The 21898-nt window shown below is 40.8% G+C and overlaps 1 protein-coding gene across 1 annotated transcript in view; it reads left to right on the top strand.

Annotated features, from left to right (window-relative positions):
- zgc:85777 (uncharacterized protein LOC405871 homolog) overlaps positions 1 to 21898 on the top strand; it is a 76306-nt gene that overhangs the window by 8880 nt on the left and 45528 nt on the right. Inside the window, exon 2 of the mRNA XM_060824778.1 lies at positions 18047 to 18167. Coding sequence (XP_060680761.1) covers positions 18047 to 18167 — 121 coding nt within the window. The remainder of the gene's footprint in view (positions 1 to 18046; positions 18168 to 21898) is intronic.

Raw genomic sequence — 21898 nt, 5'->3', positions numbered from 1 at the left:
AAATCCTTGTAGAGGGAGGAAGAGAGCTTCTTCAAGGAAGGCATCCTTGTAAGAGGATTCGCAGTAGGTTAAAATCTTCGAGTAAAAAATGAGGTCTGCAGATGCTGGAGATCACAGCTGCAAATGTGTTGCTGGTCAAAGCACAGCAGGCCAGGCAGCATCTCAGGAATAGAGAATTCGACGTTTCGAGCATAAGCCCTTCATCAGGAATAAGAGAGAGAGAGCCAAGCAGGCTAAGATAAAAGGTAGGGAGGAGGGACTAGGGGGAGGGGCGATGGAGGTGGGATAGGTGGAAGGAGGTCAAGGTGACTGCGAATCCTCTTACAAGGATGCCTTCCTTGAAGAAGCTCTCTTCCTCCCTCTACAAGGATTTCAGTGAGTCCCTCTCTCACTGCACCCCCCAGGTCATCTCCTCTGATCACCCTCACCTTGACCTCCTTCCACCTATCCCACCTCCATCGCCCCTCCCCCTAGTCCCTCCTCCCTACCTTTTATCTTAGCCTGCTTGGCTCTCTCTCTCTCTTATTCCTGATGAAGGGCTTATGCTCGAAACATCGAATTCTCTATTCCTGAGATGCTGCCTGGCCTGCTGTGCTTTGACCAGCAACACATTTGCAGCTGTGATCTCCAGCATCTGCAGACCTCATTTTTTACTCGAGGCTGGTACAATTGCAACATTTAAGAGTCATTTGGATGGGTATATGAATAGGAAAGGGTTTGGAGGGATAAGGGCCGGGTGCTGGCAGGTGGGACTAGACTGGGTTGGGATATCTGGTCAGCATGGACAGGTTGGACGGAAGGGTCTGTTTCTGTGCTGTACATCTCTATCACTCTATGACTCTATTTGTGGCTGACTCCATAGCTGACTGTTGTATTAACAGTCCAGCGCTGGTCTGGGGTGGACAAAGTTAGAAATCACACAACACCAGGTTATAGTCCAACAGGTTTATTTGGAAGTACTAGCTTTAAGGAGCAGCGCTGTGGTGTTGTGTGTGATTTTTAACAGCATTAACAATTGACAAATCTGCATGTAAAAGTAATGGGAAACTTTCTTTAGAGCAAGTGTCAAATTACATGCTGGGTAAGAGATGGTTTCCCTTTGATATTCATACTTCACACTTACTCATCGATTGAACTTGTGGCTTTATAACGCACCTTATGAGGAGACTTGAGTAGACATTAGGCCTATGCTAATTAGAGTTTAGAAGAATGAGAGGCGATCTTAATGAATCATATAAGATTCTTAGCAGGCTTGACAGGGCAAATGTACAAAGGTTATGTTCCCTTGTGAGAAAGACTAGGACTAGAGGATACAATCTCAGAGTAAGGGATCAGCTGGTTAGGATAGAGATAAGGAATTTGTACTGTCACAAGGTGACAATCTGTGGAATTCTCACAGGGCTGTTGAAGCTGGGTAATTAAGTGGCTGAGATGGACATATTTTTAATCAGTAAGGAAATAAAGAATTATTAAGAAAAGATAGTAGAATGGAGTTGAGGATTATCAGTCAAGATTTAGGGGCGGCCAGGTGGCTCAGTGCTTAGCACTGCTGCCTCACAGCACCAGGGTCCCAGGTTCGATTTCAGCCTCAGGCGACTCTCTGTGTTGAGTTTGCACATTCTCCCCGTGTCTGCGTGGGTTTCCTCCCACAGTCCAAAGACGTACAGGCCAGGTGAATTGTTCATGCTAATTTGCCCATAGTGTTAGGTGCATTAGTCAGAGGAAAATTGGTCTGGGTGGGTTACTCTTCGGAGGGTCGGTGTGAACTTGTTGGGCCGAAGGGCCTGTTTCCACACTGTAGGGAATCTAATCTAATTTCATTGAATGGTAGAGCAGAAGGGCTGAATGGCCTACTTTCTCTCCGCTATCTTATGTTTTTTTTCTCCAGTCAGTTTCAGCCATGTGGTGACAGTATGAATGTATTCTGTTGTCCATAGAAAGAATTAAATGCAGGTTAGATTGACACAATGGTGAATAAATGATATTGAATCAACATTCTAGGCATAAATAGCCTCCTTCATATCTTTATTTGAAATTCCATTTGGTCAGCAAGTCTGACAGTCATTGTTACTTTAACTCTCCCTAACTGAGATGGAGAAAGCCTCGTCAACGCTGTGGTTGACAACTTACATTTTAATAACCTTTCAGCAACATCACGAAGCATGAGGTTCATCACTGTCTATAGCAAAACCATAAACCAAGTCACTTTTCTCTATTGACTTCACCTTGTTAAATTAGAGGGTCCGTATTCCATGCTTTTTAAAAATACAACTGTCCAATAAGGTTAACCTTCCAATTAGCCTGACAGACATATGATATTATGGTGCGATTGTGCTGGTGATAACTACTTTGATCATTATACCCTAGAATCATGCAGCACAGAAGAAGCCCTTCAGCCCATTGAGTCTGTGGTCACCTAATCACACCAATCCAATTTTCCAGTCCATAGCTTTGAATGTTATGAGATTTCAAGTCAGGTGCTCATCCATGTACCTCTTAAAGGTTCTCTGGTTTCCTGCCTCTACTACCTTCCTGGGGCAGTGCGTTCCAGATTCCCATCACCATCCAGATGAAAATATTTCTTCAAATCCCCTCTAAACCATCTGCCCTCACGTCAAAATTATGCTCCCTCATTATTGACCATTCAACTGAGGAAACATTTACTTTTGACAAGGCACATCATAATCTTATACACTTCAATCAGGTACACCACCACCATCAGACCCCTCTGCTCCAAAGAAAATGGCTAAAATGCTCCATCTCAAGTAACAACCTGGTAAATCTCATCTACCCCCCCTACAGTCACATCCTTCGTATAGTGTGTGGACTGGAACTTCACACAGTACTCCAGCTGTGGCTTAATCAAAGTTTTGTACAACTCCAACATAACCTTCCTGTTTTATAACCTTTCCCCAGACAAATAAGTGAAAGTGCCTCCTTAACTACGGACGTTTACTCTAAACCGACTGACTTCCGCAGCTACCTAGATTACACCTCCTCCCACCCTGCCCCCTGTAAAAAAAAAAGCTATCCCATATTCCCAATTCCTTCGTCTCCGCTGCATCTGCTCCCAGGATGACCAATTCCAATACCGAACAACCCAGATGGTCTCCTTCTTCAAAGACCGCAATTTTTCCTCATACGTGGTTGACGATGCTCTCTACCGCATCTCCTCCACTTCCCGCTCCTCCGCCCTTGAACCCCGCCCCTCCAATCGCCACCAGGACAGAACCCTACTGGTCCTCCCTTACCACCCCACCAACCTCCAGATACATCATATCAAACTTCGTCATTTCCGCTACCTCCAAACAGACCCCACCACCAAAGATATATTTCCCTCCCCTCCCCTCCCCTATCAGCGTTCTGGAAAGACCACTCCTTCCGCGACTCCCTCGTCAGGTCCACACCTCCCACCAACCCAACCTCCACTCCCGGCACTTTCCCCTGCAACCGCAAGAAATGCAAAACTTGCACCCACACCTCCCCCCTCACTTCCTTTCAAGACCCCAAGGGATCCTTCCATATCCGTCACTAATTCACCTGCATCTCCACACACATCATTTCCTGCATCCGCTGCACCCGATATGGCCTCCTCCACATTGGGGAGACAGGCCGCCTACTTGCGGAACGTTTCAGAGAACACCTCTGGGACACCTGCACAAACCAACCCAACCGCCCCATGGCTGAACACTTTAACTCCCCCTCCCACTCCGCCAAGGACGTGCAGGTCCTTGGTCTCCTCCATCGCCAGACCATGGCAACACGACGCCTGGAGGAAGAGCGCCTCATCTTCCCCCTAGGAACCCTCCAACCACAAGGGATGAATGCAGATTTCTTCAGCTTTCTCATTTCCCTTCTCCCCACCTTATCTCAGTCCCAACCGTCAGACTCAGCACCGCCTTCTTGACCTGCAATCTTCTTCCCGACCTCTCCACCCCACCCCCTCTCCGGCCTATCACCCTCACCTTAACCTCCTTTCACCTATCGCATTCCCAATGCCCCTCCCCCAAGTCCCTAACTTTTATCTTCGCCTGCTTGGCACACCTTCCTCATTCCTGAAGAATGGCTTATGCCTGAAACGTCGATTTTCCTGCTCCTTTGATGCTGCCTGACCTGCTGCCCTTTTCCAGCAGCACATTTTTCTACCCTACTACCCTGTCTGGCCACCCCCTGTGAACTGTGGACAAGCACATCTATCCTAACTTGAACTTAAATTTACCTACAAAAACAGGACAAATCCAGTTTAGTCTCACTCATCAAAGTCGTGGAAGGTGTTGTTGATAAATGTCATCAAGAAACACCAGTAATCTCACCTGGCAAATGATTGGATTTACCTCACAAAGAAAAGGTAGTGAAATGGTGTTCATTTGTTTTCCTTGCACGATCATAAGTTGTTAACAAAACACCTTGCTACAATTTTTTTCTGAAAAGCAGGAGCTTCTATGTTCCATTGATTCCAGTGAACCAACAGACAATCCTTCAGGCCTCCAAATATTTAACAATCATCTTAATGTCAGTTAATGGAAATTACTTTATTTAACCTTTTAATGATTTAAATGTGTGATACACCTCTAGAAGTCTTTGATGCTCTTAGTTAAAAATCACACAACACCAGGTTATAGTCCAACAGGTTTAATTGGAAGCACTAGCTCTGAGAGACTTAAACAATCAAGTTATTTTTCAATGTATAATTTCAGTTACATCACACTGTAAACTTATGCTATAAATTCTGTGTCTTACAGTTGTGTACTCCCAACCACCTGATGAAGGAGCAGCGTTCCGAAAGCTAGTGCTTCCAATTAAACCTGTTGGACTATAACTTGGTGTTGTGTAATTTTTAACTTTGTGCACCCCAGTCCAACACTGGCATCTCCAAACTATAGTTATCTTGTATGTGTACTATGTGTGATTAGTGAGTTACATTTTTGGAATTGTTAAAAATAAATTTGTTAATTTATATTTATCTACATTGACCCATATTTGCCAGGTGTTTCCTGTCATCCTTAACCTGTATGTCTTCTGCTCCATTTTCTCACATTTCCTGCTATCATGTTATTCCAGCTTTTTGGTTTGTCTTCAGCACTACCTTACTTTAAATTTTTTGTAATTATCTCTCTGCCTCAATTAATTGGATTATAGGTCATCCCTTCTCTTATTATTCAGTTGTTGACCCTTTGCTCACACCGTATGACACTTTGTCACCTGCAAAGACTTATTATTCAGTCTATTAATACCCCACCCGCACCATTTGTGTGAATTTTTGATCTCTCTGTCTATAAATTCTGTGCCTGTGTGCTTTTCTTCACTTCATCTGATGAAGCAGCAGCACTTATAAAGTTTGTGACTTCTGGTCTTGTCCACCCCAGTCCAATACTTGCACCTTCTCATCATTTCCTCCTTTAACATTTGTCATTCTCTGAGCTTGTTATTACCAACAAATTTCAGTACTATTTCATTCCACGTCACGCATATAGAGAATGAAATAGTCCAAGCACAAGTCTTTCAGCACCTGCTACTTGCCTCCCCAATATCATTCCTTTACTTTTATTCTTTTTTAAATGTTGTTCAGCTCAGCTCTATCAGTGCTGTCCCTTTATACCGTAGTCTTTAATCTTTCCAAAAGATTTTGTGTACTTTTTAAATTGCAGTTTTCAATGTCTGAATAAATTATATCTATTATATTCAAGTAGTACATACGTTTGATAATGACCTCAACAATTTAAATAAATTAGTCGTGCAAGACCTGCTCTTTACAAATCTGTGAATGTCCATGATTCACTTTTTATACATTCATTATCCACTGTTATGGCAATTAACAGTTTTCCAATGACGTGAGACTAAATAGTTTACAAATACCTGTCATCAGTGTCAATGCATCAACTGAAAACTATCTGTACATTTTTTTTGACATGTACACACATTGATGAAAAGAATTAACACAAATGCAAATGATAGAGCAACTGCTATTAAGGATTCTAAAGATATATTATTGAGACTAGCATTTCTGTAATGGAAAAAAAAACCTTCCATCAAACAAAGCAAAAGCATGACACTTCAAATTTGAACTAAAAACAGGAAATACTGAAGACAATCAGGTTTGACAGCAGCTGTGGAGAGAGAAATAGTTAACATTTCAAGTTCTTTTTTCACTCTCAGAATCATTACAATGCAGAATTTTCTGACTTGAAAACCATTGGAGGTCGGGTTATTGAGTGTATTCAACACTGAGTTAGAACAAAGAACAATACAGCATAGGAACAGGCCCATCGGCCCTCCAAGCCTGCACCGATAATTTTGCCCTTCCATATTAAACTATCTTCACTTATAAGATCCATATCCCTCTATCCCCTTCCTATTCATGGATTCATCTAAGTGCTTCTTGGATACTGCTATTGTGTCTGCTTCCACCACCACTCTGGCAACATGTTCCAGCCACTCACCATCCTTTGTGTGAAAAATGTGTTTCATACATCTCTTCTAAACTTCACCTCTCTCATCTTCAACCTGTGTTTCCTAGTAATTGACGACTCCACCCTTGATTGGATCATATTTTGATTTGCTGAAGAGATGAAGGTTGGGGTGAGAGTAGGTAAGAAAGGGCATTTGAGACCACAACAGTTCAACCGTCATACTATTGAATGGCCTACTCCTGCTTCTAAGTCTGATGGTCACTTGTACAGGTTTTACCAGAATCATTTCTGAAGTTATTGACATATATCTGAAAGAAGGGATCCTATCACTGAAACCTTCTTCCTGTCCAAAACAAAACCATTCAGCACAATGTTCTGTTTGTTGTCACTCGGCCAATTTTGCACCCAGTCTATTATTGTTCCTTTTATTCCATGGGCTCTAACTTTGCTCATAATCCTGTTCCATTTTCCCTTTTGAAAGTGCATGTGTACCATAGAATTGTCACAGTGCAGAAGGAGACCATTCAGCCAATCGTATCTGCACCAGCTCTCTGAATGAGTACCATGACATAGTGCCATTCTTCCATGTGTCCTTCATAACACTGATATTATATATATTTAAATAATCATCTAATGTCCTTTTGAAAGCCACGATCGAATCTGCTTCACCACCCTTGAAGGGCAGTGCAGATTTGAGTCACTTGTGTGAAAATATCTTTTTCTCACATCACTTTTAATCATTTTGTAAATCACTTTTAATCTGCACCCTTTCATTATTAGTCTGTTTACAAGCAAAAACAGGTTCTCAATGTCTACTAGTGATTTTGAAAACTTTAATCAAATCTTTCCATTCTCCTGTCCAAGCTGAACAATCCCAGCTTCTCCAATCAATCTTCATAATTGCATTCATTTCAATTGTTCTTGTCCTAAAGTATGCAGCCCAGAACTCTTAATAATACTACAGTTGAGTTCTAATTGTTATATAGATTGAAAATAAGATCCTTGCTATTGTACTGGGAAGCTACATGCTTTATTAACTGCTATCCACCTGTCCTGCCACCATTAATAACTGATGCACGTATACACTCTAGATTGTCTGCTCCTGTACACACTTTCGAGTAGTTTCATTTAGTTTATTTTGTGTTTTGATTTTTTTTTAAACTGACATTCATCAGCTCACACTTCTCTGCATTCTATCCAGTTATCCTCCAACTTGTCAATATTCTATACTGTCTACACCAACTACATTATTCTCATACAAACCGGACCCAAGTTAGTTGAACATGATTTGCAACTAACAATTCATTCACGTCTGGTAAAATTAATCCACAGTTGTCCAAATGACTTAATTTGGTCCCATATTATCATATTGAAAAGCTTTTCCCCCATCAATGTAAAGCTGACTGGTTTGTATTTGCTGGATTCATCCTTATAGATGTAGCATTTGAAATTCACCATTTTAGTCACTACGCCTTCTCCATGCCAACCATCTCTTTCTAAGGTTATTTGGAAGATTTTTGCCACTGACTGCATTTTCAATATTCAATTGCATCTGACCCATGTTAAAGCCATAAGACATTGGAGCAGAAATTGGGCCAGTTGCACATTGCGACTTATCTGCCATTCAATCATAGCTGATGGGTTTTCAACTCCATTTTCCCACTTTGCCCCTGTAACCTTTGATCCCCTTGTGATGTTCTTTGTGATATTTTAACTTCAAGTGCAGTTATCTTAATCAATATGTACTCTTCACGGTTCTTAGTCTACCAAATGGCTCTACCTCTTCAGCCATAACTTTGGAAGCATCTTCTTCCATTGAAAGGATGGATGCAAAGCAATCATTTAATACTTCAGCAATATCATTTGCATTGTTGCATAGATTTTCTTTCAGGTTCCCAAACTGACCTCAAGCCTTATACCACCCTGTCACAAGTTACATGGCTATGGAAAACTTTGATTCAGTTTTACATTAGCTGCCATTCTCTTTATATTTAAAAAAAAACACTTGTGGGATGTGGGTGTTGCTGCCTGGCCACTATTTATTGCCCATTTCTGATTCCCTTTCAGAAAGTGGCAGTGAGCTGACTTCTTGAACCTCTATTGTCCACATGCTGATGTTGACTCACAATGCCCTTAGGGAGAGAATTCAAAGATTTTAACCTAGAGACATTGAAGGAACAGTGATATGGTTCCAAGTCCGAGTGGTGAATGTCTCGGAGGAGATCTTGTAGGTGTTAATGTTCCCATGTATTTGCTGCCCTTGTCCTCCTCAGTGAAAATAGTTGTGGGTTTGGAAGATGATGTCTGTGGATCTTTGATGAATTTTCTCTTATTTGTTCCACCACTTTGCTTTGAATTCAGTTATCCTCCTGCTAAAGCTTTAAACCACAGGAGATAGGAGCAAGAGAAGGCCGTTTAGCCCGTCAAGCCCATTCCACCATTCAATTTGATCATGAATGATCCTTTGTCTTAGTGCTATTCTCCTACCATACTCCTTGACACCTTTAGCCACTAGAAATTATTTATTTCTTCAGTGATTTGGCCTCCACAGCCTTCTGTGGTAGGGAATTCCACAGGTGCACCACTTTCTGAATGAAGAAATCTCTGTTCATCATTGTCTGAGATGGCCTACTGCATATCCCGAGACTGTGACTCCTTGTTCTAGATCCCTTGGCCAGGAGCAACATCATCCCCTGTGTCCAGCCTTACTGGAATTTTCTATGTCTCAATGAAATCTCATTCTTCTAAATTCCAGTGAATACAAGCCCAGTTAACCAAATCCCACCTCATATGATCAACCTGCCATTCTAGGAACCAATCCGATGAACCTTCATTGCACTTCCTTTGTGAAATATACTTCTTTTCTTGGGTAAGAGGATGAAAACTGCACATGCTAACCCACATGGGAAAACCTAGATCTCCTCAAAGAAAGGAGAGTCTTTTTTGCCTGTCTCCATACTTGATCCCCCCCAAAAAAAGTAAATCTTGCTCAGTAGCTGTGAAAGGGTTTCCTTCTAATGATACTTAGCTTGAGAAACTGCAATTTCACAAGGGAATTTAAAATATCTTCAGTACTAAGTTGAAGGCTTGATTTTGAATGAGTGACTTTAATATGATTATTATGAACAGAAGTTGGTGCTTGAGGACATCCCTCTAACCTCTTGTTTTGAATGTCTCCATATATTATTTTCTAACTATGTCATTGTTTCTGCATGGCCTCCCACTTAAATTTTCCAGTCCACCTTGTTTCAGTCAGTGTTGTGCATTGTTTCTCTCAGCCTGGTAAAGTGCTTTGAGGTGTTCTTCAGTGCATGAAGAGTGCTGAAGTGGTGGTCAGGAAAACTGCTTCCAGTTTCATGAATTCTGGCATCCTTTTCAGCTTGACTGCAAAACTAGTACAATGTCACAATGTAATGACACAAATATTTTGCTATTAAAGCATTGACAAGCATTGGTTTTAAAAAGAATGCTTCACTAATACTCAAGATTAAAGTAATTGGCTCAGAAACCTATTTAGGTCACACTAATGGATATATAGATTTAAGATGACCCTTCTGCTTAATGGATCAGTCTTGACAAGCCTGAAGTCGATAAGGTGTTTCACATTAGCACTATTAATGATGAGACTAAGATTAATTAGTATGGCAGGAAGACTACCTCATTTTCACTTGCCAAAGACAGAGAGTTGTAGAAAATCAAATAGTGCCTATTTAAAACCTATTATTTTTTGCTTAGAACTATATCTAGTTAAGTAAGAACAGATAAATAAGCATGCCTTCTTACATCAAATCCAAATTAATGCTTATGCTCAAATATGCCTTTTTGAAATGAGGATTTATCAGTTGCAACCAACTAATTTGAGGATCATGCATGCCACCTCTTGCAACTGTTTAAGAAAATTTTATTTTTACTTGCCTCCCCTCTTTTCCTGCTCAGGCTGTTTTGTTTATTCTGTTTTTTCCCCTTTTTATTATGTCTCTTTGTCTTGCAACTTGTTCCTATCTGACATCCTTTATTCTCTCTGCATTGTCTCATTGTTAGACCGTAAGACGTTGAGCAAAAGTAGGCTGTTCAGCCCAACAGGTTCTCTCTTCAACTTAATGATGATCATCAACTCTATTCTCTCACTTTTTCTGCATAATCTTTTATTACCTTACTCATTAAATATATTTAACAACCCAGCATCGACAGTAAAAAAAATTCTACGGATTTTTTCCCCCTGAGAGAAGAAATGTTTCCTCATCTCGAACTTAAATGGACGACTCCTTATTCTGGGAATTCACATGGGGATGTGATGGTTCTGCACCTATTCTACCAAGGTTCCTAAGAATCTGGTATATTTCATGAAGGTTGCTCTCATTCTTCTAAATTCCAATGAGTACAGGTACAACCTAATTCAGGTCTCCTCCTAAAACAGTTCCTCCATACCTAGGATCATCCTAATGAACCTCCCTTGGACTGTCTCTGTTACTTGTATATCTTGCCTTAGATAAGGAGATGAAAACTGTAAACATGTTCTAGCTTGACTAGTGCCTGCTACAGTTTTAGCAGAACTTCCCTATTTTTATAATTTTTGAATATTTTTCTGAAATAAAAGCCATTTGCCTTCCATACTATTTGCCGAATTTACGTTATCTTTTTGTGATTAATGCATGAGGACTCAAATCCCTCTGTGTTGTAACTTTCTACAGTCTTTTTCCATTTAAATAATAATCAGCTCCTCTCCTTGCCAACATACATTACCTCCCATTTTACCTCATTCTATTCCATCCGCCAGTTTTTGCCCTCTCAGTTAACCTGTCTGTATCCTCCTGCAGAGCCTTTGTGTCATCCTGACCACTTACTTTCTCACCTATTTTTGTATCAGCCACAAGCTTGGCTACAGTGCATTCTTAAAGTACATTCACTTTCCTTATCCAAGTCAGTAATTAATATTGTAAATAATTGCAGCCCCAGACTAATCCCTGCTGCACTTCACTAGTTACAGGCTGTCATCTTGAAAATGTCCCCGTTATCCCAATTCCCTAACTTGTATTAGTTATCCGTTCCTCAATCCAAGTTATAATACTATCTCCAATACCAAAAAAAAGTATTTATTAAGTAGCCTACTTATCAACCCAAATAACAATCATTCCCTTTTACCTGCTTGTTACCTCCTCAAGGAAGTGTAATAAATTTGTTAGACATGATTTCCCCTTTGAGATGCCATGCTGACTCTACTTGATCAAATTATGTGTTTATAAATGCTCTGCAAGTCCACCCTTTATAATAGACTATAATGTTTTCCCAATAACTGATGTTAAACTAACTGCTCCGTGGTTAGCTATTCTTTTGTCGTCTTCCATTCTTAATTAACATGGTACTTTGGCAGTTTTCCAATCCTCTGGGACTTTCCTAGAATCTAAATATTCTTCGAAGATTACTAACATTGCTATTTAGCTGCTTCCTTTAAGATCCTAGAAAGCATCCTATCAAGACAAGGGGCCTGGTCAGTCTTTAGCCCCATTAGGTTCCCTTGCATATTATTTCTAGTGATAGTTATTATACTTATTTCCTATCCTCACTTTCCTCGCTGATTATTCAGAATTTTTGGAATGCTTTTAGCATTTTCTACTGTGAAGACTGATGCAAAGAAATTATCTAATTCCACTGCTATTTCCTCCTTCCCCATTATGATTTTGCCAGCCACGTGCTTCGAGTGGCATACGTTCATTGTTGCCTCTCACTTCATTTTTATAACTTTAAAGAAACTCTTGCTGTCTATCTTGATATTACTTGCAAGTTACCCCTCAAAGTTTATTTTCTCCCTCCTTTTTCAGTCACCTTTTATCCTTTTTCAAAACTTTTCCAATCCTCTGGCTTCCCACTAATCTTTGGCACATTTAATTTTTTTTCTTTTGATTTAATGCACTCCTTAACTTCCCTAGAATTCTTGTTTCTAACTTGGAAATATCTTTGCTCTGAATCATGAGCTATTTTCTTAAATGTCTGCCTTTAGTTCTCAACCATCTTTGCTGCTAAACCCCTTTTCCAGTCCACCCCACCTAGGTCTGGTTCATGCCTTTTTTAATTACCCTGATTGAACTCAACCTAAGTTCCTCCCGCAAGCTAACTACCAGATTCTATCATTTTATTGATTGCTGCTTCCTAGGAATTTTTCTACTCTGACATAATTTACTCTGACATCATTACACATCACCAGATCCAAAATAACCTGAACCTTGGTTGATGGCGGTGGGGGGGGGGGGGCACTGGTCCCTGCATGATTCAAGTTAAGCCTGCCCTATCTTTCAGCTCCCTTCTAAGCCAGTACTGGTGTCTCGCGCTGAAACCCGTTCCTCCAGTACAAATGTTTAAGCCATATATTTAACTCCTTGACACTATTTACTAGATAGTTGCCAGTTTGCCTGCAGCTCAATTGGTAATTATTACTTTAAAGGTTCTACTTTTCAATTTAGTTCCTAACTGTTCAAAATTTTTCAGCAAAACCTCCTTTCTAGTCTTGCCAACGTTGTAAGTACCAATGTAGATAGCGAAACTGGATCCCTCCTTTTCTACTTCCAAGTTCTCCTCCAGGCCTGAGAGATGCCCTTAACTTTGGCAACTTAGGACTTTGAGTCTCACGTATGCAGAGAAGAGTATCTACCCCCTTAATTATACTATTCCCCTAATGCTACTAAATTCATGTTTTCTCTTCCCACCTGAATTGCTTCCTGCACCAAGGTGCTGTGGTCACTTTGCACATCCTTCCCGCAGTCCCACTGTCATCTACACAGCTTGCATAAACTTCATAATTATTGGTCAATTATAGGGACTGATGCTTCTCAATTGCAAGCCCCAGGGTCCTCGATGCCTCTCCTGCAATCATACCCTCCTATCCCTGATCACAGACCAATTTTGAATTATCTGGTTTGACTCCCTCTGGAGCAAAACTGTTGTAGCCTCTCTGCAACCCTGTGGAATTCTCCGTCATGAAAATTGGAAGGAGTTAACGAAGAATCAAGCTCTGACTGTCATGCATCCACTTCCTCTTGTGAAAGACCAATCTGAAATCTCTTTGTTTCGAATGAGAATTGAAGCATTTTTGGACGTTTTGTAAGCTAATTTTAAAGTTTGTTGTTGCACAAGTTATGCAAGGTAAGTCAAAGGTTAAAAAATCCATCCATGTAACAAAATGAATAACAGAGGGAACTGTTTGATGAGATCCTTGTCACACTGGATGCTTTGCTTTTTACTTGCATGCAACAAAGATCCACGTGATCCAGTCCCTTTTGCTCATATACAAGTTCCTATTCCCACAACTGCTGCACAGGATCCTACTCTGTTTGTATTTGATTCTGATTGTCTCTTTCGAAACCATTACTCCTAGCCAGTGCATGCTGACATTTGGAATTCATGCAAAAAAAGCAAATTGCTGCCAACAATGGATAGCATCTGCTTTTATACAATTGCCAGCAATAATACAATCGGAGTGGGGAAAGCAGAACTGACTGGCTGAGGATTGGGAAGACAGTGTTTTAAGAGACTCTGACTCTCTTTGTCACTCCTATTGTTGTATCTTCCTTTTGAGGTGTATGTTTCATATTTGGTGCCTGCTTAATTATTTTCTTGGTCACATTCTATACTATCTATAAATCTTCCAGTAGACTAACTTTCAAAACTCTTCTATAAACCTTTTCCTTTGTTTTATTTAGTGTTCTTATTAATCACTTTTATTGGGCATGGTTGGTTCACATCAAAAGTAATTCTTTTGACTTCCATGGATGTGTGCTTCTATTTGTCTTTAAATTTCCAAAATAATATTCATGCTATCCAAACTTAAAGAAATGGTTTAAGAAAAGACAATTATGATTTAACTTTTAACTTCAAAGAGCAGTTAAGTACTAACAATATAAAATAACTGGGTTGAGAACAAGTAGTAGCTACAATTTATGGAGAGAAAAGAATACTTGCCTAATAATCTTCCTTCTCTTCTGTCTGATAGCCTATTCTCTGAGACAATTTCAGAATTTTTTTCTTGAGATTAACTTTTCCAATTAATGCCTCATCTAAAAGGAGCAGAGCTATTTCAAATTCTCTTAGATAAAGTGCGATATGGATATTTCAGATTTTTAGAGATATTCTTGTTGGAATTTTACTTATTTCAGCCCTCCATTGTAGATCAGATTTGGAGATGCCGGTGTTGGATTGGAGTGTACAAAGTTAAAAATCACACAACACTAGGTCTAACAGGTTTACTTGGAAGCACTAGCTTTCGGAGCGCTGCTCCTTCGTCAGGTGGTTGTGGAGTATAGGATCGTAAGACATAGAGTTTGTATCAACAGTTCTATAGATCTGTGTCTGCAAATACATCACTCATTAAGTTTATAAGTCAGTGAATAGTGCCACTGTGTGGCGATGAGTCATTTGGTAGGAGGAGAAATAAAACTGTTTTGTTCTGTTTTAATTTTGTGCATTCATTTGGTATCTAGAAATAACTGCCAGTACTGTACTCTTGCCACCTTATCTGGATCCAAAGAGGAGGTAACATTGTTAAATTCTAGCTTGGGGAGTATCCTGTAATTAGTCAAGTCCTGAGAGGTTGCTAAAACACATGGTCTCCATTTTCCTTTCAATAAATCAGTGTCAATCCAAAGTTTATGCCCTATCATCTCCCTGCCTTCTATTCCCAGCATACCTGGCCTTCTGTGTGTTGTTTATAAATAATACCTGATGCTGTTTGTGCATTTTCACCGTGTCTGCGTGGGTTTCTTCCGGGTGGTCTGGTTTCCTCCCACAATCCAAAGATGAGCAGGTTAGCTGAATTGGCCATGCTAAAATTGCCCATAGCATTGGATGCATTAGTCAGAGGGAAATGGGTCTGGGTGGATTACTCTTCAAAGGGTAGGTGTGGGCTTGTTGAGCCGAAGGGCCTGTTTCCACACTGTAGGGAATCTAGTCTAATCTAATCCTCCACTATAAGTAAAGGGGAGAGTGGGGAATAAAAGAAAGATCTGTTATTATTAAAATACACAGACTACAATGCTGATTGTGCCCACCGGAACTTACCCTGATAGTCTTTGAGGGTCAATGGTGTGGGATCATTATGGGGAGATTGCATTTATATGGGACCACTGACATCACTATAGGCAGAATTTTTAGTGTCTGCCTATGTCATGAGCCTGAGAAATCTGGTATGTTTTATAAGTGCAGAGAAATCCAAGTCCTCTGTAGCCCAGGCTTATTGTGGCCAATCAAAATTTTTGTTATAATATTGTCACTATTCTTGGTGGTTCTATCACTCCTTTGACTGGAATTTCTACATAAATGAAGCCCGATTTACCTGGAAGCTAGTCCATTTAATCATTTTCAGTGTACAACCTCTAGTAATACACCATTTTGTCTGGTCTCAGTGAGAACTTGATGGATCTCTGCCCTATTAGCCTCATTAGCTTTGTAAGAGGGTGGGCTCCAATTTTTACTTGGCCAACTGGAGCGTTGCTGAAGATCTGGCATGGTTGAGCACATGCATTTTTCTGCTGACAAACTCTGGTGGAGCTGTTAAATAAATTTGGCCTTGCTTTTTGGTTGAAATCTAAAGCATTTTCCTGAGTAATATTCAGTATTCTGGACCTCTAGAATCAGATTAATCACTTCTGTCCTGAATTGCTGTTTGATTTGGTGCCTACTAGTGCTTTGAACAGAAAATGCTGGAAGTAATGGTGAGGGATAAAGTGGAATGGTTTCCTATTATATTTTCTACCTGCCACAAAATGATTCAAAGGTTGATGATCAGTCTTTAGGATATTTAGGTCATGGAGCTTTATATCAGCTGATGTCTACATCTGAGGAGCTAGCCTCTAAATGCTCAATGAAATAATTCCATTCTCTATAACTTGCTGAGGATTTTGTGTAAACTATGACCTCCACAACAAGATGCTTAACCTTAATCTAATTACAGTCCAACGTTGAATTACACTAAATACTTTTGTAAGACTAAGCACTGTAACACAAGGAGTGTTCAATGCTAATATTGTAGTATAAAAAACATAATGCATTAAGGCTGAAGAATCTTAGAAGGACCCATGTATGCTGTGAATTAGTTTTGTACTTACAGATTGGCCAGATTTTGTAAACAGTGTATCATGTTTTTAAATGTTTCTAAATTAAATATTTAAAGATCGCTCCCTAACTGGATTTCACCAGTTCTTTAAATTAAGTGAATAACTATGCTATGAGACAAAATTTGCATGTTATCTTGCTATGTGGCTGATGCACAAAGTCTTGCTGTACTGCTTTGGGTGCTTTGTTCCATGTTGTTGAGAGTTGAATTCTCATAATATGGGACACAGGTACATTGCATATTAAACACCATATGCTTAGCAGTCTCCTCTCATTTCATTTGCACAATACTAAAGCCTATTATGAAGCTGGAGCAGATTTGCTGCAGCACTTTTCCATTAAGGTACTCTCTTTCCAGTTATTACTAAATCTCATTTCTTTGGTGTCCATGAGGCAATGGAGTAAACAGATTTTGTTTTGTTAAACTGACACACATGCCAGTAATTGAGTGCCAACAGTCCTTCTTGACGAGCTCCCTCAGCTCAAAATCTATGCCCTCTAGTTCTGGACTCCCCGACCCCAGGGCATAGGTTTAGGGTGAGAGAGGAAGGATATAAAAGAGACATAATGGGTAACTTTTTCACGCAGAGGGTGGTACGTGTATGGAATGAGCTGCCAGAGGAACTGGTGGAGGCTGGTACAATTGCAACATTTAAGAGGCATTTGGATGGGTATACGAATAGGAAGGGTTTGGAGAGATATGGGCCAGGTGCTGGCAGGTGGGACTAGATTGGGTTGGGATATCTGATCGGCACGGACGGGTTGGATCAAAGGGTCTGTTTCCATGTTGTACATCTCTATGACTCTATGACTCTCGGTTCGCATTGTGTTCTTACTTTGGGAGTATTACAAATATAGTTAAATTAGTTAATCATACTGAATGAGGTTTGCTCTGTGGGATGTAGGCTTATGGCGCGACGGAGGATCACTGACCCTTGCAGTGTAATGCTAGAAGTGTTTCTTTTTAGCCGTTATGCATACAATAATGAAAGTAAAATAGAGCTTTAGTAATGAAGAGGGATGAAATTGGGCTAGTGTGTTTTCCTAGAGTTGGGGAGACTGAGGGAGACATGATTGAGATGTATAACATTATGAGTACCATAGGATAGACAGGAAGAAACATTTCCTTGTAGCAGAGGGATCAATGACCAGGGGCATAGATTTCAGGTGAGAACAGGAGATTGATGGGATGTGAGGACGTTTTGCTTCCACACAGAGAATGATGGGAATCTAGCAGTTACTGTTTGCAAAGGTAGTAGATGCAGAAACTTTCCTAACATTTAAAAAGTATTTAGATGTATACTTGCAATGCCAAGGTGTACAAGGTTATGGGCAAAATGCTGGAAAATGGGATTAAAATAGCTAGCTGGTTGTTCTTGACTGATGCAGACTTGATGGGCTGAACAACCTTTTTCTATTAATTCTTAATTTAACAATTTTTATTTAAATGAAGCAATGTATGTTTGTTATTAAGTTTTGTTGAATCATGTTTACTGAAAGATACTGATAAAACATTAATGTTTTAATTTTAACAGATAATTGAGAAGAAAATTATTCCCTTTGTTGATAAATGGGAAGAAGCAAGGGCATTCCCAGCCCATACAATCTTCAAAATTCTTGGACAGGCTGGCTTCCTGGGTGTTAACAAACCAATAGGTAATCGAATGTATGATTCTATAATAAGTTTTATAATTTCAACATACGTACTTTAGTAACAGCTTAGGACAAAAAAACAAACAAATAATGTACAATTTCAATCAGACATCATGTATTATATAGGAGAAAGTGAGGACTGCAGATGCTGGAGATCAGAGTTGAGAGTGTGATGCTGGAAAAGCACAGCAGGCCAGGCAGCATCTAAGGAACAGTGGAATCGATGTTTCAGGCATAAGCCTTTCATTGGGAATGAGTCGTGTGTGCCGCTGAGCTGCCAGATAAATGGGAGGGGGATGGGGCTGGGGGAAGGTAGCTGAGAATGCAATCGAGAGATGAAGGTGGGGGAGAATGTGGTAGGTCAGAGACAAAGGTGGAACGGATAGATGGGAAAGACGATAAACAGGTCAAGACGGTGGTGCCGAGTTGGAGGCTTGGGTCTGGGATAAGGTGAGGGGAGGGGAAATGAGGAAACTGCTAAAATTCACATTGATCCCATGTGGTTGCAGGGTCCCAAGGTAGAAGATGAGGTGTTCTTCCTCCAGGCATCAGGTGATTATGGTTTGGTGATGGAGGAGGCCATTGACCTGCATGTCCTTGGTGGAGTGGGAGGGGGAGTTGAAGTGTTCAGCCACGGGGCAGTGGGGGTTCTCTGAAGCGATCCGCAAGTTGACGTCCTGTCTCCCCAATGTAGAGGAGAGCACATTGGGGCAACGGATACAGTAGATGACATTTGTGGAGGTACAGGTAAATTTCTGTCTAATGTGGAAGGATCCTTTGGGGCCTTGGACGGGGTTGGGCTGGGTGGTGAAGGGGAGTCGGATGTGGAAAAATTCTTGTAAAACTATGGGTATTGGGCAAATTAATGCACTCCCTTAAATTGAGTTTGTTGGCAGGAGAGTATTTAATCAGGCAGGAAGATTAGATTAGATTAGATTCCCTACAGTGTGGAAACAGGCCCTTCGGCCCAACCAGTCCACACTGACCCTCCGTGGAGTAAGTCACCCAGGCCCACTTCCCTCTGACTAATGCACCTAACATTATGGGCAATTTACCATGGCCAATTCATCTGACCTGCACATCATTGGACTGTGGGAGGAAACCGGAGCACCCGGAGGAAACCCCCCAGTCACACAGAGAATGTGCAAACTCCACACAGACAGTTGCCCGAGGCTGGAATTGAATCTGGGACCCTGGTGCTGTGAGGCAGCAGTGCTAACCACTGAGCTACTGTGGAAACAGGCCCTTTGACCCAACCAGTCCACACCAATCCTTCAAAGAGTAACCCACCTAGACCCATTCCCCCTGACTAATGCACCTAACAGAATGGACAATTTAGCATGGCCAAGCCACCTGACCTGCACATCTTTGGACTGTGGGAGGAAACCGGAGCAGCCTGAGGAAACCCACTCAGACCCCGGAAGAATGTGCAAACTCCACACAGACAGTCACCCGAGGCTGGAACTGAACCTGGGTACCTGGTGCTGTGAGGCAGCAGTGCTAACCACTGAGCCACCATGCCACCATGACTGGAAGAACCCTACTACCCTCCTTTTACCCTGATTAAATCCATGGTGGGTAAACCTATGGACTGTCCTCCTCACCTCTGCTTATTGAGGTCCTTAAGTGGGCATGAATTGCACATTTAAAAGCCTCATCCCATTGCCGTGGTAAGGATGGGTGGGGAGGGAGGGTGGTGGGGTGGATGCTGGACCAATGACATGTCGGCATCAGTTGTATATGCGCATGATCAAGTCAGCCCAACATCAGGCTGGGTAGACACTCACTGAGGGTCACCCTTCTGCCCTTGTTGCCAGCTGCACTCAGTCCCCAACCTGTAAACTCTCCTCCATTCACTCACCTGTAGCCTGGGATCCGTTTCTAATGTTGAATCTCAAGTGGGTGTTCGACTGGAAGTAGCTCCTGCTTACACTCAGAGGTCTCAGAAAATCTTTGATTGATGGGAAAGTCACCCAGTGCTCAGGTAAATGTTTGAGTGGCACTCGGTGTCGCAAGTTTTTCCTGAAAGAGTTGCTTGACGATCCCATTTACTCTCCAGCTGGCAGACAAGACTCCTGTTGACTTCACTTAGTACTATCTGTCATTTTGTTTTCTGAATTTCTTGTTGTTGGGGTTTTATAGTACTCTTGAAAAATTAAGCAATTAAATCTAACTACAAACTTGAATTTGGGTTATGAAAGTTATTTTTACAGTCTATCCCAATTTGCTGTGTGTACATCCTGAGAGCTTTTTTGAAGCATCAGCATAAAAAGATGTGATTGTCCTACCACGCCATAGGGTTGTTCTCTCACTTGAGAGAAACAGCTACTGGTGGTTTAATCTGAGGGTCACCATGCCTCTGGTGAGGGGGGAGATTGAGAAGCAGGGTCCTTAATGGATATTTAATGTATGTTGTTGGCATCACTCTGGGTCACAAACCAGCCACGAAACAACTGAACTGAGCTTTAGTGGTGCAGTCACAAAATAGAGTTCCAGAATATTGGTACATCATGAAATGTCTACAATGTGTAACTAGGATCGTGTATATATTAAAGGATAGTTAATGGAAAGTTGATGTAATCACAACATTACAGTCTTTATTTTTGTTGCAGGTAAAGATTGCAAGAAAGAGAAGTGTCAAAGTAACCTTGATGAGTTGTTATAAAATTGTAACATTAGAAAATGTTCCAAGGCACTACACAGGAGTACTCTGAAGTATAATTTTATACTGAACTTCATCAGATCTCAGAAGAAATTAAAAAATTATCAGACGAAGGCTTTTAAAGTGTATCTATAAGGGGGAAAAGACAAAGAGGGATGGGAGAGGTAAAGCGAGGGAGAGATTAGTGCTGCAATGCAATCAGTTGTAGGTCTTATACTTCAACTATTTTGTGCCTTTGATAGGAGTAGATTTTGAATCTGCCAGTGCATCAGCCATGTGAACTGCTGTATCCTCTGAGCTTCTTGAGCGTTATAACTTCAGCCAAGTAGTGTACTTTTCATCATACTTCTGATTTAAACCATTAAAAGGTAAAGTGGCTTTGAAGCATCAGGAGGTGAACCACATATTGGACAGTTGAGAACAGCAGCTTACAGTCTGCCATCGAACATGTTTCAACTGCCTTACAAACAATAAATTGTTTTTCAAGTAAAATTACCATTGCTTTTCTTAATACAAAATCCAATATCATGAATTAAATGGATTACCAGGTGAATTGCTTTGGGTCTGGACCATTTTATTCCAGGAAATATTGGCCATGACTTAATCTTTGTGCTGCCATTGTTAGCTGTCTTACTAATATATTCCTGATGAAGGGCTTATGCCCGAAACGTCGAATTTCCTATTCCTTGGATGCTGCCTGACCTGCTGTGCTTTAACCAGCAACACATTTTCAGCTGTGATCTCCAGCATCTGCAGACCTCACTTTTTACTGTCTTACTAATATACTCATACATTTAAGGGTTTAGTCCATTTTAACTCAGTCATGTAAAATGGTGGATAAGCTGTCTGTGGTCAACAGAATAAGGTGAAGGAGAGCAATTTGTTGTATATCATCACCTCGTTAGTTGGGGTGAAGTGGAGGCAGATAGTTGGGTGTAGGTTATTTGTCCCATTAGCTGCCTAGAGAGACTGCTTTAAGGAGACAAAATGATAATTATACTGTAGTTATCTTTATTTTCTTAAAAAGAATTGCTTTATCATAAATATAGTCATTTGGAGGCATGTTATAGCT

Source organism: Hemiscyllium ocellatum, chromosome 5, assembly GCF_020745735.1.
Source record: "Hemiscyllium ocellatum isolate sHemOce1 chromosome 5, sHemOce1.pat.X.cur, whole genome shotgun sequence".
Classification (NCBI taxonomy): Eukaryota; Metazoa; Chordata; class Chondrichthyes; order Orectolobiformes; family Hemiscylliidae; genus Hemiscyllium; species Hemiscyllium ocellatum.
The sequence above is the reverse complement of the archived record's forward strand: the minus strand, read 5'-3'. Positions and strand labels throughout refer to the sequence as shown.